Consider the following 17583-nt stretch of genomic DNA (forward strand, 5'->3'; position numbering starts at 1 on the left):
AGATATGTGTTGAAAAATGTCCTAAGCGTTTAAATTGACTGGCAAATTTCACCATGGACTCTAAAACGTTTTGGGCCCATGATTTCACCGAACACAAAATCGGCGCTAGGCTGGACGGGCTGCATGGCGACAATTCCCCAACTGGGCCGTTCAAACTTCAAAGCGGGACAAACCGGATCCCGAAACCAGCTAAACTAATTGCCCCCGCCAAAATACAGTACAAACAAGATACGGATTATGATCTCAAAATATCCCCATGGAAAAAGTGAAGAAATCAAATTGCATTTAAACATTTCTTTTCACAAATCTCAATGTTCAGTGAAATGGCGGTGCGCAGTGGGAGACCCCTTTTGCGCGTAATCTCAAACGCAAGCGGGTACAGATCAGTCGTCAGGAAAGATATTCAAAAAAATTCAACGCAGGCTTAACCTGCGAATAACCCTCTTTAACCTCTGTGAAAATTGGAAATATAGCTTCAAGATATATTTAGATATTTCAAAATCAATAAATAGTGCGATTTCTTTTACGCGCGGTTAAGATATGCGGTCCTTGGTTTCACATCGTCACTGTTCTCAATTGTTGCATTCAAAAATTCCAAGAATCGCCAACAAATATCTGCATTTCATTTCCTTTAAAATGGTGTATAAATTAAGTTCATCGAGCAAGGGACTGCAGAACTATTTGATATTCAATCTAAACTTATGTTTTAAAAATGAGCGCAAATTATCGCAACAATGGGGACCTCGAGGGACCGCCACAAAATGGCGCCTAGAAACTGGAAACTTTTTTATTCGCGTATCGCAATATGCTACTCTTACACTGGGCCTAGTCGATACGCGAAACTATCAACTTGGTTTGGGGAAGGGTTAAGGAGTTTTTACTGTTCCCTCCTCTCCTATTTCAGTTACATATAATGTGAAATAAATCCACTTAGTGATTGGTTGATATTCATTCATTCATTCATTCACTTATATTGAAATATATATCCATGTAGACCAGTGTAGGATAATTCGGATAATTTGCTGATCCTTTATCACAATGATCTGCTGATTATTTCTTGAAATAACACAAAATGTGACCGCGTTGACCAAACAAACTCAAAGTAAAATGTTCTTTACAGTTCAACACAAATATAGAAATATATGTTAAGATTTCACGGCATGAAATAGATCAATAGATATGCAATATTTGAATTGTATTTTATTCGCATACACTTTGTACTTTGTCTCTTGCACCTCGTAAAAACAAGTTTGTAATCACTTGAAACTGTATCTCATTCTTCTAAGATGTACTTTGGACGGCTGTGTCTTCGACTTCAAGAAATAAGTGCGTTTAAAATCTTGATAAATGATCTGGGATCGAATCGAGGACACTTATGTTATGAGCTGCTTAGAACCGGCCCGGATTATGCAACAGGTTGCGTGAAAACGAGGCCTTTGATCGAATCAAAGAAACATATGACAAAAGCTTTCTGATTATTTGACGAAAGATAATTCATATGATTTGATGTGTGATATTGACAAATAGTTCAACAATAATAAAGAGGATTTGAAAACTTTTTGCAACAATTTGAAAAGAAAATGGGATGATCCGGTCTGGTCCTTGATGGTTCAATTATCTTTACTCAACATTTGTAGAATCAGTGTCACTCGACCGGCTTCGTTCGGACATAGTGCCACCTAGTCAGTGCCGATAGACCGGGTTCGAACTTCGGGCGCCCAATTCCGCATCTAGACCTCTCGGAATTAGTTTTCCCGGCTCAAACCTACCTAGAAATGACTGTATTCTGCTGACCACAAAAAAATCCCGTACTTAAAACTACAGGTACAATTTAGAAATAAAGAATTGTATTTTTTTCGAACTCTTCGAAACATGAGAGAGAAGGTGCTCTTGTGATTGGATGGTTGATAGCACAGTGACAGATACTAGGTATATCGTTCATTGGTCAAGTAACGTATGACGTCAGCAAACCTACTAATAAATAAAGAAAGTGTCACTTTGACGAAGCTTGGAGTAATCATTTTTTTTGTCAAATGATTACTCCAAGGACGAAGGGTGTTAAAGAGGATAGGTCGTTTTCCAGTGATAATTATCTTTAATTGAAGCGTCACTTTCGATCACGTAAGTAGATATGTACATCAAATTCCAAATATCCAAATATTGACGCTTGATCGGGAAGTGTTAAACTGTATAACAACTCCATGATTCAATTGAGCAATATTGTTATCAGCTGTAGAATATTTACGTGTTTTTTCAACGTAGAAATGAACGCACTGATACGTACGCGTTACAATTTCTAATGATGATATAAGTATAATATATATATATCTCGGGTAGAGTTCAAAGTAGCAAAAACAGAATAAATCTCATTTTCTAATCAGTAAATAATGTTACATTTCCCCTCTTCAGGCAAAGGGCAAGTGATTAAATTTTGATAGTGTAGTTAAGGTATCAAAATTTAATCACTTGCGCTATGCCTGAAGAGGGGAAAATGAAACTCCCGAAAACGTTCGCTACGATGAATAAAAATCATTCACTGGAATTAGATTTCTGTTTGTTTTTGCTAGTACAGATTTATGATATAATATACTGTATATTTGCATTCATACATGTTTATTCTTGCTGTTAATTTCGATATATTTGATTCTTCAACAACCGGATACAATTGTAAGGAACTGCGTCAGACCTGTTCGGGTTGTACACATAATTTAGATGTTCCGTAACTTCTTTTTGTCGACGAGTAGTTTCAGCAGTTTAAGATATCAGGTCAATAGTTCATCGTTTTAAGCATAGGCTCATTTTAGAGTCCATGTATTAATAGATATGCATTATATCAAAGATTGGTAAACAGTATCGTTGACGGTGCTATTTTAGCCAGTTCGTTATCGAAACCGCAAGTGACTTCGCACGGGGCAAGAAGCTCATTGTTCAACGACCTATCGATTTAGACAATAAAACACATAAATGGTGCAGGTCAAATTTCATCCATTAATCAATATTATTAAGAACAGATCTGTTAAAATATAGACTTTCGTCGACTTGAGAAATGGTTTCCGGCCATTCTACTGTGGCAATCGAGGATTCCAATTGCGGCAAGTTAGGATCCGCTAGGACCGCTGGTAATATTATGCGTAGTAGGAGTTCAAACCATAACTGGAACGGCAATTGAATAAATGATTTTAAGTGTTGACATAGACAGGTTTAGTGTTCTACCTTGCCGTAACAGTTTTATCGTTTCTTGGTGTCCGTTTGTATACCTCTTGTTAAGGTGACGAGTGTAAATAGATTTAAAATTTAGATTTCATTTTATTGGACAATACGCGGTCAAACTCTAAATTTCCAGTATATCGTTAAAGTATCGTCGATAAAACTATAGTTATTTGACCGGGTAGAAAATCTATCATTCTTGAATGTAAAGGGAAAGCTGCAGAGGGATAGATTGATGTTTTTCTCCCAAATATATCTTAAATTCTCTAAACTTATTGGCGCGTTGATTTATATTTTACAGATATTGAAAATGACTACCATTACGCTGAAGTCTTACACCCGTTCCAAGCATCAGATCAGCACTGTTTACGGTGTTGATGATCTGCAATTCACGACTTCGATGTGGTACCACGATGTCAATTTCTACGACCTCGAGAACATCTACGGCAAAGACTACATGGATCGGGTTTATTTCCACATAGTCGTATTCGATATGAATAAATTACAAAGCGTTAAACCCAAGCACATCGACCTGGGTCCTTACGAACGCTACCATACGGTCGAGTTTGAAAATCTTTGGCTGAAACATTTCTCCGGCGCATTTTCCCAGTGGTTGTACGAAAACGACCTGCACGATTACAAAGGCCCGACGTTTCTTCACAAGGCGAACGATAAAAAATTCAACGCCGTTGAAACCACGGCCCCAGACGGCCCCGAGGTGCTATCTCTGAACGGTGGAGGTAAAGATAGTCTGCTAAGTATGTCGATTTTCGATAAGGTCGGGGTCGAGTATGGTACCTTGGTTTTCAGCAGTAGTGTTTACGGTACTTCACGATTGCAGCTCCGTCTGACGGGCGATTTGGTCAAGAATTGCAGTAAGTCGCACAGACATCACCAATTAGCTATGTACGACGATTTTCTCGACAGCCCCATTACTGATTTACGAGATGACGTCGACATTAAAACCTTGCAGGAGGATGAAACGATTAAGTCGGTATTTTCGGTGCTGCCTTTCGTTTTGCAGTATCGATATCGATACGTGAATCTGGGTCACGAGAAGAGCGCCGAATACCCGAATTTAATCTGGGATAAAAACGGCTTGCCCGTCAATCACCAATACTGTAAAAGCATCGCCGCGCAGATCCTGGAAGATACGTACATAAAAAATAATCTGGTGTCGAATTGTACGTTCTTTAGCGTCTTGAAGCCTTTGAACGACGTAATGATCTTCAGTATGTTGAATTCGGTAGATCCCAAATACATACCCTACACGCATTCTTGCAATAAGATCAAACCCTGGTGCAAAAGGTGCGCAAAATGCGCCTATATTTGGCTGGCGTTCATGGCCTACCAACCGACCAACTTGATCGACTCGATTTTCAACGAAAACCTTTTCGACGTCGACGAAATTCAGATATTCTACCGGCAGCTGTTGGGTCTGGAGAAACACAACGCGTTCGAATGCGTTGGTCAAATCGACGAAACGCGTCTGGCGTTTGAGTTGTGCCGACGTAAAGGATTGAAGGGAAAAGCTATGGATATTTATATCGATGAGGTCAGCGGTCGATACGATCAGGATTCGGCGATCATGAAACTGACCGAAGTCGATACGGACTACGATCGCATTCCATCCAAATTCGCCGAAGATATCATGGCTCTGTTCAGCGAGCAGGAAAAAGTAGCTCGTGACTTCTTGAAAGGAAAGCTTATAAAATAATCGTTTTTGGACTCCCTGAGTTTCATCATTACAATCATTAGAGTTGATAATCATGATATTTGATGTAATTGATACCGAATCGCAACATCGAGTGTTTTGTCAGAAATAAAGGCAACAGGGATTGTAAACATTGAAAATACATAACCTAATTATTACTTTATTTCTGCTCTTTTTATTTTCTCTTTTTTCTTATTCTATTCTCAAGATGAAGTAGAAGTCAATACAATTACAGGAAAGTAGAGGAAAAAAGAAATGCACCGACATAGTATTATACGACTACCACGACAGGGGCACGGCAGGGATTACCCCACATAGATTATTGTGTTGTTTTGACTTTAAACATCTCGAAACAAGGCAGAGTAATAATATTGTCTTCGTGACTGGCTGATTGATTATACCGTTGACCATCGCAAAGTTGAACTTTAAGCACCTCCCAGGACACTGTCCTCTAAGACTGGCCAATAATACCAGTCTACAAGCCCACACAACGCAACTGATTCGTCCAATTTTTGATGTAATTACCCAGCCGGTATATCCTTAACCGAGTGATGGATAACAGATATCAGAAGATGATCAGAGATCATTGAATCTGTAGCCAATCCCATTACTTGAGACCGCCAGATTTTGTACACCGAGTTTTAAAATGCAGGAGTGTTAAAAGCCAAAGGAGCTTGCATTGTTTGGGCTGCGGCTCCTGAAAGCTCCGACAAGTTACGACTAGTATTTACGTAGTTTCCATGAATCAGTATGAACTCGTGAAATACGAAATACATAACCAATTTATTTTCATTCATTGAAATCTTTTTATTTCCTCTTTTTTTCTCTCGATTTTCAATCTCAATATCATTTTCAATCAGGCTTCGTGGCAATCTAACCAACATTTCTGGAACTCTTCAGATTCGACGTCGGCGTTCAGGTCCAGACAGGTCTTCTCGCATACGACGGAGAATTCACACGATTCCAAACAGTTCGGAAGTCCGGTGTCGTTAGTACTGCACCATTCTTGACAGAAACCATCCGGTCTTCCGGATACGACTGCCGTGCTTACCAATGCTGTTGATAAAATACACGATCAAGGCCCTAGTTGTTAGATGTTTTTTTACACGTTTTTTTTTCTGTACAAAGTGTATTACAAATCCATGATTAAGGCGCCTGATATTTCATCAGAAGGCAAGGAAACTACCCCTGAATCTATTCATTTGCAAGTTCTCCACGCAAGGACTAGCTCAGTCTCTCGGTTCGAATTGAAACCAGAATAGTTAAAGCTTGTACCGGCATGTTACAAACCGTTCTAATTCTCGCCAAGACGGTTAAGTTTGAATGAACGAAGCATAACTTACCGGCAAAAAGGCTGACCACATATAATTTCATGTTGAATGCGCAAAGTTTCACTGATGGACCTTTTCAATTCGCATCTATTAAATACCGATTTGAATTATCACCCTTATCGGAAAATTGAAATTTAATTAGTTTTGAATTAGTAGTTATTTACATGTGAAATGTGGAGCTTATAACAGATGATAAGGTTTGCGATAAGGAACTCAGTATATTCGGTGTTTTTGCACTTTAGTACCAGTTCCAATTTGCCTAAGAATTAAATTGCGTTGCAAATAAGTTGTTCTGGGCTCTCATCCACATTTTGTACGATCTTCCGTTGAATCTTCCACCGTTCATATTTATATCGTAATTTTTTTTCTAAATACTTAGTTTGATTTTTGAAGTCGATCTTTTCTTTAGTTTGGAAATTGTATGAACTCTGTCGTATCACCCACCACAGGGTCTTGTCATGATAGGGAACTAAAATCAAAGAATCGACCCAGTATCCTAATGTAGGCCTACCGCCTATGAAAAATGTATGGACCGAGTATCGTGCCAAGCTCTCAATGAATGCCTGGCCCGCGGCGAAATGACCAGCCGCCAGGAGTTTTGGGCAAAGGAGATATTTGTTTCCACGTGTCCCCTTGAATGAATGATGTGCTTAATGATTTTGGAGGAAATACGAAGGCACTATGAAGGACTATTATTTTCCATTTCACCCTATATTGCGTAAAAACCGATATCGTCGTTCGATCTCATTACATGCTCAATGAAGTATATTTAAATTCGATTGAAAACGTTTTTACGGCGATACTTAGCAACACCGGATGCGGAACCGGTACTCTAACAAGCAGCGCCATCTATCAACAACAAAGCAACGCAACGAGGATAAACCGTTTTAGTTGTTCGCAGAATCCGAGCAATTTGAGATAAATTTCACCGTCAGAATCGCCGCGGATTTGAGATGAAGATGAATATAACATCGGCCGGTAAGAAAACCGAATCCTTCTCGAAATTACGACCAGAAAATAGAATTTTTAACATGTCTAAAAAAGCTTCATAATTTTGCTGAATCATCCGGTGATGAATGAATGTTGAACTTGAAGTTTGAACATTCACTTCTTACTCTACCAAATCACTTGACTTTAATTCGCCGTCTAAAAAATTGAATAAATGACTATTTACTTCCTTTTTTTCCTTTACCATATGAAATCCGTCTATAAAAGCGACTGTCTTCTTTCCTGCGGCTGACAGCTCTGTTTTTGTCGTTTATCTCTCCAAAAAATTCCGGCACATGGCATAGGGCACGGGGACCTGACTGAATTTCAATTCTACAATCCTGTACCTGATCAAATTGGTTTTCTTCTATGCTAGGTCAACTTTGCACCGGCCGCGTGCAATTAAGACCCTGGCCTTCCTAATTTTTGCGCTCATCTTCACAGTAAGCCTTAGTCTATGTCTTGGAAGATTTTTCAATAGACCCACTCGCTCTTGAGTACTATGTGGCTGCTTGGTCGGATGCCTAACCTTTCTTTCGACGTCGACCACCATCTTCCTATTTTCTCAGTACCATCCCATTTGACCTCTGGTTTTCTACCCATCTGCGCCACTAGAACTCCAGGATCCGGTTCCACAGTTGTGAGTTAGAGTTAACTCTGAGTTAAAGTCAGTTCATTTCTAATTAGTTAACTCTGAGTTAAATCTTAACTCACAACTGTGGAACTCGGTCCAGGAGTAGTACACTTCCATTGATGAAACGCAGCTACTGTCTGTCACACCTACTCTCTGTGCGACGTTTTGGTCCGTAATTTCGTTAATAATCGGTTTATCTACCTTTATTACGTATCAATATGTTCAGTGAGGAATTTGCATTCAGAAATAAACAAAATTTTCACTTAAGTTGTTTTTGTTTTCATTTATGAGCGATAGTTTACTCAGCATACGCTCGCGTAATGCTGAAAAATCCGCTGTGGGACGCTCGGAAACGTTACAGTGACGTCATCACCTGCTCATTAGCATATCAAAATACAGTAGGTGGCGCTCCGTGACGGGCCATAAAAGCCGTTTTTCAGCATTACGCGAGCGTATGCTAGGTAAACTATCGCTGATAGAAGAAAACACAAACAAATTTCTGCCAGTTCATGATTTATTTCTGAATGCAAATTCCTTACTGAACAAATTGATGCATAAAATTTACAGATCAACCGATTATTAACGGAATTACAGACCAAAACGTCGCACGAAGAGCAGGTGTGACAGACAGTAAATGATAAACTACTAGTGAATATATCCAAAACGCATGACATTGTAATCCAGCAAAAGAAGCATATCCGACTGATAAAGACACGCTTGATTCGTAGGTCCATCTGTGCAGAGGTCGACAGCGACGCAATAATGAATAAAGTTTTCTCATCGTCCTTCCTTTTGATGAACAAATTCTTCCAAATTTGATTTTTATGGATTTTTCGCGAATTCCACAGTTTGTTTGAATGTGAATAAAAAAACTTATTGCTGCTCAGATTCCCAATCAGTCTGATTCTTGGTGAAGGTATTGCGAAAATGCTTCCATGGGTCCTCATTTTACTGGAAAGTAGTTCTTTCTCAGTCAAAAAGTCCTTCCTTTTGGGTCTAAAATTGCTGTAAAAGTCCTTCTAAGTACTTCTTTTTACCCTGGCCTTACCACTGGAAACCCTGCTTATGGCAGTTGAATTAAAGATACAATTATATCCAGCCTGTGTCCAGTTTGTGGCTGAAGATATGAAACTCATTAGATCCTATGCAGCCCATGTCCAGCTAGAGAATGAATGACACTGTGTATGACATGAACTGATAGCTTTCATTTACATAATAAACGTGTAGCCTAATGCACACCTCAATGATTCTGAACAGCACTCGTTGAGTAGGTAACGATAATTCTGACACTTTATCAATGACCAAAATGACTACCTTACAATATCAACTCATTTGGAGGCCTATTAAAAAGTACTTTAGAATAATTATATTATAGAAATCAAGAAATTAATCATAAAATAGAAATGACCTTCAAAATTAGTTTCTGGGATGTTCATCGTAACCTGTACCTTCTGTTCGTCATTTTGATTTAAATCCTTACTGAATACTTGATCTAATACATTCAACCCCTTAAATACCAACCAAATCAGTGATTTATGATTTTGGCGGTTTATTGGGACTGGCTTTGACGAGATTCAAATGTTCCATTAATGTCAGAAAAAAACTGGTATTTGATGATGGGTATTGTCATCTTTGACGCGATTATCATACTAAAAAAAATAATCAAGAAAATATTTTTTCATGATTTTCTGTATCACTGTTTGACATTTCATTTTTCTTCTGCCGACCTAAACAAGTATCCTGCTGTTCAGCCCTGCTAATGTTATTATCATTCTTTAAAATTTTTAGCTGGAGTGATCTCATTATTGGATGAAGAAGAGCCCGAATTGAAAGTATTCGCTCTCGAGAAACTGAATAACATCGTCGATGTATTCTGGGCTGAGATCTCCGAGGCCGTGACGAAAATGTAAGTAGTAAAACAGCGACCGGTACTTTAATCATGGAATACCCTCTATAACGATATCAAACTGGTTGGCTTTACTTCAAGAAAATCACTGCGTCCCGTCGCTTATGACATCTATCTACATAAATCCCTCGGTGACATCATCGAATTGATGCTAATTTCACCTAGTAGGGTGGCCACTGACCTGTCCTAGAGGTCTCAGGGAATCAGTAAATTACGGGGAATTTGACAGTTTGTGAAAAACCTGGAAAACTCAAGGAATTTTGATATGTTATTGACCACATGCATTTCTATCAATACATGATTCATTAAGATGATTGAGTTGTAACATTTTAAACCAAGAAATTGGATTTACTGAGAGAATTTTGTGTTAAAGTGTGGAAAACTCAGGAAATAAGTAAATTGGTGGAAATTAGCCACTGCCTTATAACCTTTCAGAAAATCCATAAAAATCTCTTCTATAAATCCCCATGAATCCTTGTACAGTGTCACAAATATAAGCCCCTGTTTACATTAATATATTTTCATTAATTGATATTTTTTCAGCGAGGTGCTTTATGAAGAGGCTACGTTCAAACATCGTAATTTAGCGGCTCTGGTCGCGTCGCGAGTTTACTATCACCTCGGCGCGTTCGAGGAATCGTTGACATACGCGCTCGGCGCCGGAGATCTGTTCAACGTCAACAGTTCGTCGGAGTATGTGGAAACAATCATCGGTACGTTGTAACAATCAGTTTTTCCGGTTCCAGAAACATGACAGACCCCTAGGACCCCTCGACTGTTTAAAGACTCATTCAAACAGAAAATGCTTGATACTGATTAATCGAGCAAACTGCCTAAACTCATTTAAAACTTATATTTTGAGAAATAGGCAATTAGAATTTTTTGCTAGTTCCAAGTTGTAGAGTAGACTACGACTAAATTGGTACAATTGGCAGCATACTTTTTTTTACCAAATTGAAATTAGACGGCTAGCCAATTACCAAATAAGAAGTGAGTTTAGGCACAGTATACAGTCAGATAAAAATGTGCTTATGAAACCTCTAAATTAACGGCTTGATGAGATAAACAGTATCGATTTAGGGGGTCCAGCTTCACGAAAAAGTTTATCTCAAAGTTTTTTGATTTAATTACTATTGGTAGGCCTAACTGTACATTGCCAATGAGGCCAACACTTTAGCCTTACCAGTTTTAGCTTACACTTTTTCATGAAACTGGGCCCAGCAGCCATGTTCAAAGGGTTAGTTTAATTTAGTTTATTTTCTACATTAGAGCCCTCGTGTAAAGTTGTCGAACTGGCCCAAGTTTCCTAGATGTTTCTTTTTTCATCATTCGAATACATTTTCTTAAAAATTTTCAGCTAAATGCATCGATCACTACACGAAATTGTGCATTTATAACATCGACCTGTCGGAGGAGGATCAGAAACCGATCGACCCACGTCTCGAGGCGATCGTCAATCGCATGTTCCAACGATGTTTCGACGATCACAAGTACAAACAAGCGGTCGGAATCGCTCTGGAAACCAGGCGCGTCGATATATTCGAAAAAGCCATCTTAGAAGCGGTGAGTAAATGTTTCGGTAGTTGATTTGAAAACGAATCTATCCTCCAGGTTGTAGGAATAGTTTTCTCTAAAAAATTGACTTTTCATAAAATCAAAGTTGAACGTTGAAAATACAGACTTTTAGAGAAATCATCTTACTTCATTCGGGTTTTGCAGTGGAGCTTATTCGAGGGGGTGCCATTTATTTACCTGGAAATCAGGGAATTTTATTTTCTCTCCTTTAAAAGAATAGTCAGGGAATTCTCTAAAAAAAAGAAGCTTTAAGCCATGTTGATATTGCTGTATTACAAACAGTCCCTATCTATGTATCTATCTAAATATATATAATAATTGGACATTTTATCGGCTCACTTGAAGAAACTGATGATCAAAGTATGATTTGCACTACATTGACGATTGCCTGAAGGTGTGTGGTTCAGGGCTGTAGATTTTATTACAAGGAGATGAGTGGAAATGACCGTTTTAGATATCACTATTTTCAGGATGATGTAAACGCGATGTTGTCGTACAGCGTGAAAGTGTGCATGTCGCTCATCCAAAACCGCCAATTTCGCAATCAAGTCCTACGCATTCTCGTCAAACTGTACATGGGACTGTCGACCCCAGACTACATCAACGTTTGTCAGGTAGGCTTTACAATAATAGCTATTATTCTATTTGAGTATGAAACAATACTTAAAGTATCTTAACTCTACATGATTAGAAGTGGCTGAAGTCAACTCAATTTGGCCTTAAAGTCAGGGGTCAGTTGCACAGTCACTGCATTTGATATTTTATGAGACTAGGCTTGAAAAATCAGAAACTTTTATTTGATAATTCATTTTTTCAGTGTTTGATATTCTTGGACGACCCGCAAGCGGTCGCCGACATTTTGGAAAAACTCGTTAAATCGGACGCGAACGACTCGATGATGGCGTATCAGATCGGTTTCGACTTGTACGAGAGCGCCACGCAACAGTTCCTACAACGCGTGCAGGGGGCGCTGCGAGCGACGGCCCCGATTCCGATACCGGAAACGATGTCGACGTCGAAGCAGACGGACAGTAGTTCAACGCCGGCGAGCGTCGCCGCGACGACGACCTCGAGCGCCGACGGTAAAGAGACGCCGATGGATACGTCGACGACAGATGAAACGAAAACAGACGAGAAAGAAAAAGAAAAAGATGCAATATCAGAAAAACAGCTGGAAGATTTAGTAAATATTTTTTTTTTTTTTTTCATTCATGATTATTTATAATTGGGGATTGCCTACGGTTCTTTAGTAATCGAGGATTCCGCTTATGGCAAGTGAGGATCCATCAGGATTCATCTTAGTAGTAACTTAGTCTTTCTTGTTCAATTTCTTCTATTTTTCAATTAAAATCGGATGAAGTTTTTTTTTTGTATTTTGTTATGGAAGCTCTATGTATAGTACAAATGAAATTTAGAAATTTCAAATTTTTTCATTTCTTACTATTTTTTCAGAGCGAAATGGATCGTAACATACAAGATCACATCACGAAATTAAACACGATTTTAGGCGGTGAAACGACTATCGGTTTACATTTACAATTCCTCATACGAAACAATAAAACAGACTTACAAATTCTCAGAAATACAAAGGTAAGGTAATGATTTTATAGTGTGATATAAGGAATCATTCGTTTAGTGTGTACACATTAGGGGAGGGGGAGGGGTAAGTGCAATTGTGTACTGTAATGCATAACGGATATGAAAAATAGCCCATTTTGCATACAAAAAGGGGGGCTTTGAAAAAGTCAAATTTCATGCATGCGTAATAAATGAATGATCCATAAGTTAATATACAATTACCAACCAAATAAATAGCAGGGACAATCCCTATTTTAAGATGAAAGAAAATATACAATTAAAAGTAGTTTTAAAGTCGAATAATCTTGGTTCCAAATGCTTTGGTATTCTGTACCAAAATCTTGTTAATGCATAGCGCACAGACCTTGCCAACCTGTGACACGTCTTTTGTAGTATAGAATTAGAATTATTAGAAATAACAATATATCCATTTTAAATGCAGTAAAACGAAAGGGCTTGAAGAAATTTAAACAAAATTTTTTTACATCTTTAATGTTTGGTAATGTCTGAATCATTAGATGGTAATAAGATAATAATTGTTTGTATTTGAATTGTAGGACGCGGTTCGAAATTCAGTTTGTCACAACGCGACCGTCATCGCGAACGGACTGATGCATTGTGGTACGACGTCCGATCAGTTCCTGCGCGATAATCTCGAGTGGTTGGCGCGCGCCACCAACTGGGCGAAGTTCACCGCGACGGCTAGTCTCGGCGTTATTCATATGGTACGATATGGTCTATTGAGAAGTGTCATCAAGTGAAATCCAATCCCTCGAATTTCGATAAATTCTGGAATTTTCCCAAAAAAAGAAACCCCTTCTTAGATCACAACCCTTCTGGATTTTCGGGAGAAAAATCTTTTGAAATTATGCCACTACAGCTCCTAAGTTAAGGACTCTCCCCGGAATTTTCGATGAATGAATAATCTAAAAAATTCTGTTATGCCTTCTTGACTTAACTGCATATTGAATGAATTTAATGACGGCTAAATGTGAAAAAATCTGAAAATTTACAACCATAATCGAGAAAAACGTATTTTTGAAAGCACTTAGTGGAACATTTCATTGAAGTCGATCCTAGATCTATACACGATCGCCGTTATTTGTTACAGGGTCACGAGAAGGAAGCGTTAGCACTGATGTCGAGTTATCTACCGAAGGACAGCGCCGGCGGATCGGCGTATTCAGAAGGCGGAGGTCTCTACGCGTTGGGAATGATCCACGCGAATCACGGAGGTGAAATCACGGAATATCTACTGAATCAGCTGAAAGACGCTAGCTCAGAGGTACGTACACACTGACTAATCCTTCAGTTGCTGAGATTGCGGTTAACCCATTAGCACTCAGAAATTTCACTGATGAAATTACTCGAAAATTTTAATGCCATCATCTTATGCCAATGGATTCAAATCCCACTGTTACCATGTTTGATAGCAGACAAAAGAGTCTGGTGGATACAGGTGACTTGAGGAGTGATAGGCTGGGCATGGCAGCTGCTTGAAAGCTCAAAGTTTGAAATTTGACTCATCAAGAGTTAAACATACAGTTACATTTCGTGTATTTGTTTTCAGATGGTACGCCACGGCGGATGTCTCGGGTTGGGTCTCGCCGCGATGGGTACGGCTCGTCAGGATATATACGATCAGTTGAAATTCAATCTATACCAGGAGGACGCGGTGACCGGAGAGGCGGCTGGTATAGCTATGGGTCTGGTGATGCTGGGTACAAAGTCGGCGACCGGTATCGAGGATATGGTCGCTGTAAGTGATATTTTTATTCTAGATCCTAGATTTAATAAGTTCATTTCAACTGATTTTAGCTTGACTGCAAAGTTAAGCTCTGCAAATATCAAACTCAAATTAACTTCCCAATCCGGGTCATATTAAGGCCATCACTATAGAAATGGGTTCAAAATCTATATTAACCGACAACTGTGATACAAGGTCCAGAATCAAATAAACCCACACAACTGTGGAACTGGATCGAAAGTCAAATTAAGCCCATACAAATGTGGAAATATGTTGGCCAGGCCAAGCTGTGTAACAGGGTCAAGTGTCAAATAAGACCCATGATCATAATAATAGAAGGGGCCCAAATTAACCAATTTTACTAATAGAACGTATTTTGTGATTTGCTGTATTATTATGTTACAGTACGCTCAGGAGACTCAACACGAGAAGATCCTGCGCGGTTTAGCAGTCGGTATCGCGTTGACGATGTACGGACGTCTAGAAGAGGCCGACACGTTGATCGAGAGCCTCATGCGTGATAAAGATCCGATACTGCGTCGGTCGGGCATGTACACGATCGCGATGTCGTACTGCGGCAGCGGAAACAACGAAGCCATTCGCAAGTTATTACACGTCGCCGTGAGTAGTGTTTCATTCGGTTATTACTTTCCGATCGGTCAAGACTGACACATATAAACTTGGCTGAATTCTTATACCAGCTTTATGGCAGGGTCCCTACAACTCCTTGATTCCTTAAAAGCTGCTTTTAACTGAAAATGCTTTAAAATTTGCATGAAACTCCTTTTAATTCAGGCAAAATGCTTGAAACTCCTTTAATTTTGAGAAATAAAAAATATTAGGAATGTTTGTAGTTGTACAGCAGACTACACCTTACACGATACAGTTGGGATTTTTAACCCAATAAGACGGTTACCAAGTTTAGGTAGTGCAAAGGTAGTAACCACCAAATTACCGGTTTACTGAGAGTACCAATTTAGGAGGAGTCTAGTAGAATATGTCCAACAGTTGTTTCTGCTGTAATTCTTCCATGACATTTTTAGTCGTGTCTTCAAAGTACCTTCTTATTATCTTATTTATTATTAGATCGCGAATTGAGACTTCTTTTTCAAAAACCTTTCATTTACTAGAATACATTTTGTTTAATCCCTTAAATAGTGGGTTTTGATTGTCGGAACGTGGCTTTTCTGTTTCGAATAAAGTCGCTGTTTGTTGAGCTGGATTATGTTTTGATTTGAACAGGTCAGTGATGTAAATGATGATGTCAGAAGAGCAGCCGTTACTTCCCTCGGGTTCCTATTATTCAGGTAAATCAACCATTGTCTTTTCATTCATGCTTCCTACAGAAACCAGGGAAAAACTTGGGAATTTAAAAATTGTAATATTTTGGAATTAGATAGATTTTCCTTTAATCCAGAAAATGTTTGTGTTACACTTGATGAAGCATAGTTCTGGGATGTCAATTTCTTACCTGATGGGAACTTTCTTCAGTAATTTTTCTTGAAAAACCCCTTTATCAACCAGTAAAATGTTAACTGTTAACTTAAATGTGATGATGGTATCTGTTTATTTCATGAAGATCCCATTTTCCATTTGGGAAAATTGAAAAATGTATGTCTTTAAAATTTACAACTTAAAATTCTTCGTTTAATTTGGTCAAGTTGAAATTCCTATGAAAATATCATGTTGAAATATTAACTGAACTGGCTTACTACTGGATGTGTCTAGAAAACTTCTCTCTGGTCTTTCCTATTGACGTTCATCTGAACACGGGGAAAGTTTTTTTTGGGGGGGGGGAAATAACTCAGGTAGTTTAGAAGTGGACAGATTGTGGTCAACCTGTTGAACTTGTTTGCCACCAGCTTCTAGATATCATGTATTTCCAGTTCAGATACCAGTGTCACATCGAGGTATCTCTGAATGATACCATGCGATATACTTATTGACATTATCTCGGGCTCTTTTGCGATTTAAACCACTTTCGAGCTCGACGGAAATTTCTCGCGCATTTCTGTAACCCTTTCAGTGCTGACTAATTAATACCCTATAATGCTGGAGATAATTGGAATTTTTTGAAAAATTTCACCCTAGTGTGTTGAATAAAGGGCGTACCACTGTGCGTCTACACCGTGGTGCAGTGTATCGTTAGTTACAAGTATTTCACTATGTTTGACAGGTGCTGCCATCTTTCCAGAGAGATAATTACTAATTACATCAATACACTGCAGTGCGGTGTACTAGCAAAATCAATCACTGATTTATACACCGCACTGCGGTGTAGACGCACTGAAAGGGTTAAACAAAGTAAAAGATTCGTTAGATGGATATAAGACGCGAAATAGTTCACTTTCATCATCAATCTTTTTCCGGTTGGAAGGTAATGAATATTGCATTCAGTACGTGAGCAGTGAATTTATGCGCAGCATGCGCGGGCGTTTGAAATCTTCTCGGTAATGTTCGTCGGCTGAATTTCTAATTGTTGATCGCTTGCGCGATGAATTATTTAACCGTTTGTTGTTGTAATTCAGTTTAAGTCGAGCTCAGCCGGAAGTTTGTGAAGTGTCGAGAAAACTCGATTGTTCTCGGGATTCGGCCGCGAACGTCTTCCGCGTAAATAAATCGTCATCTATATTTGATTGATTTGGTATAGTTTGTCGATTCAGTATCGCTGTACCGACTGCTGGTTTTGGTTCAATGAGGTACCGGCACACCACCGCCAGATGGCGTTACTATACGGTCAGTTATGGTGTAGTGGTTGTCGCGTGTGATACTATCGAGAGAAACTCACAATATCAGTTTAAACAACTGTTAACATTTTCTTCTTACGTTCGGACGGAATCCTTCCACACATCTTCGGAGTTTATTTGAAAAATCTCAGTGAATAGTATCAACTATTTACATGGT

At 38.8% G+C, this 17583-nt stretch overlaps 2 protein-coding genes across 2 annotated transcripts in view; both read left to right on the forward strand.

The window, feature by feature from the left end:
• Positions 1 to 1994: 1994 nt before the first annotated feature.
• On the forward strand, positions 1995 to 5041 carry LOC141910970 (UDP-N-acetyl-alpha-D-muramoyl-L-alanyl-L-glutamate epimerase-like). The gene is made up of 2 exons (XM_074801878.1): positions 1995 to 2121; positions 3509 to 5041. The coding sequence occupies exon 2, from the start codon at positions 3518 to 3520 to the stop codon at positions 4922 to 4924; it is 1407 nt and encodes a 468-aa protein (XP_074657979.1). The 5' UTR covers positions 1995 to 2121; positions 3509 to 3517; the 3' UTR covers positions 4925 to 5041.
• Positions 5042 to 7093: 2052 nt separating this feature from the next.
• LOC141910772 (26S proteasome non-ATPase regulatory subunit 1-like) overlaps positions 7094 to 17583 on the forward strand; it is a 143907-nt gene continuing 133417 nt past the window's right edge. Inside the window, exons 1-12 of the mRNA XM_074801562.1 lie at positions 7094 to 7230; positions 9662 to 9779; positions 10323 to 10492; positions 11137 to 11342; positions 11825 to 11968; positions 12172 to 12537; positions 12807 to 12944; positions 13490 to 13657; positions 14044 to 14217; positions 14503 to 14691; positions 15085 to 15300; positions 15922 to 15986. Coding sequence (XP_074657663.1) covers positions 7206 to 7230; positions 9662 to 9779; positions 10323 to 10492; positions 11137 to 11342; positions 11825 to 11968; positions 12172 to 12537; positions 12807 to 12944; positions 13490 to 13657; positions 14044 to 14217; positions 14503 to 14691; positions 15085 to 15300; positions 15922 to 15986 — 1979 coding nt within the window. The 5' untranslated portion in view covers positions 7094 to 7205. The remainder of the gene's footprint in view (positions 7231 to 9661; positions 9780 to 10322; positions 10493 to 11136; positions 11343 to 11824; positions 11969 to 12171; positions 12538 to 12806; positions 12945 to 13489; positions 13658 to 14043; positions 14218 to 14502; positions 14692 to 15084; positions 15301 to 15921; positions 15987 to 17583) is intronic.

This window comes from Tubulanus polymorphus, chromosome 9 (assembly GCF_964204645.1).
Source record: "Tubulanus polymorphus chromosome 9, tnTubPoly1.2, whole genome shotgun sequence".
Classification (NCBI taxonomy): domain Eukaryota; kingdom Metazoa; phylum Nemertea; class Palaeonemertea; order Tubulaniformes; family Tubulanidae; genus Tubulanus; species Tubulanus polymorphus.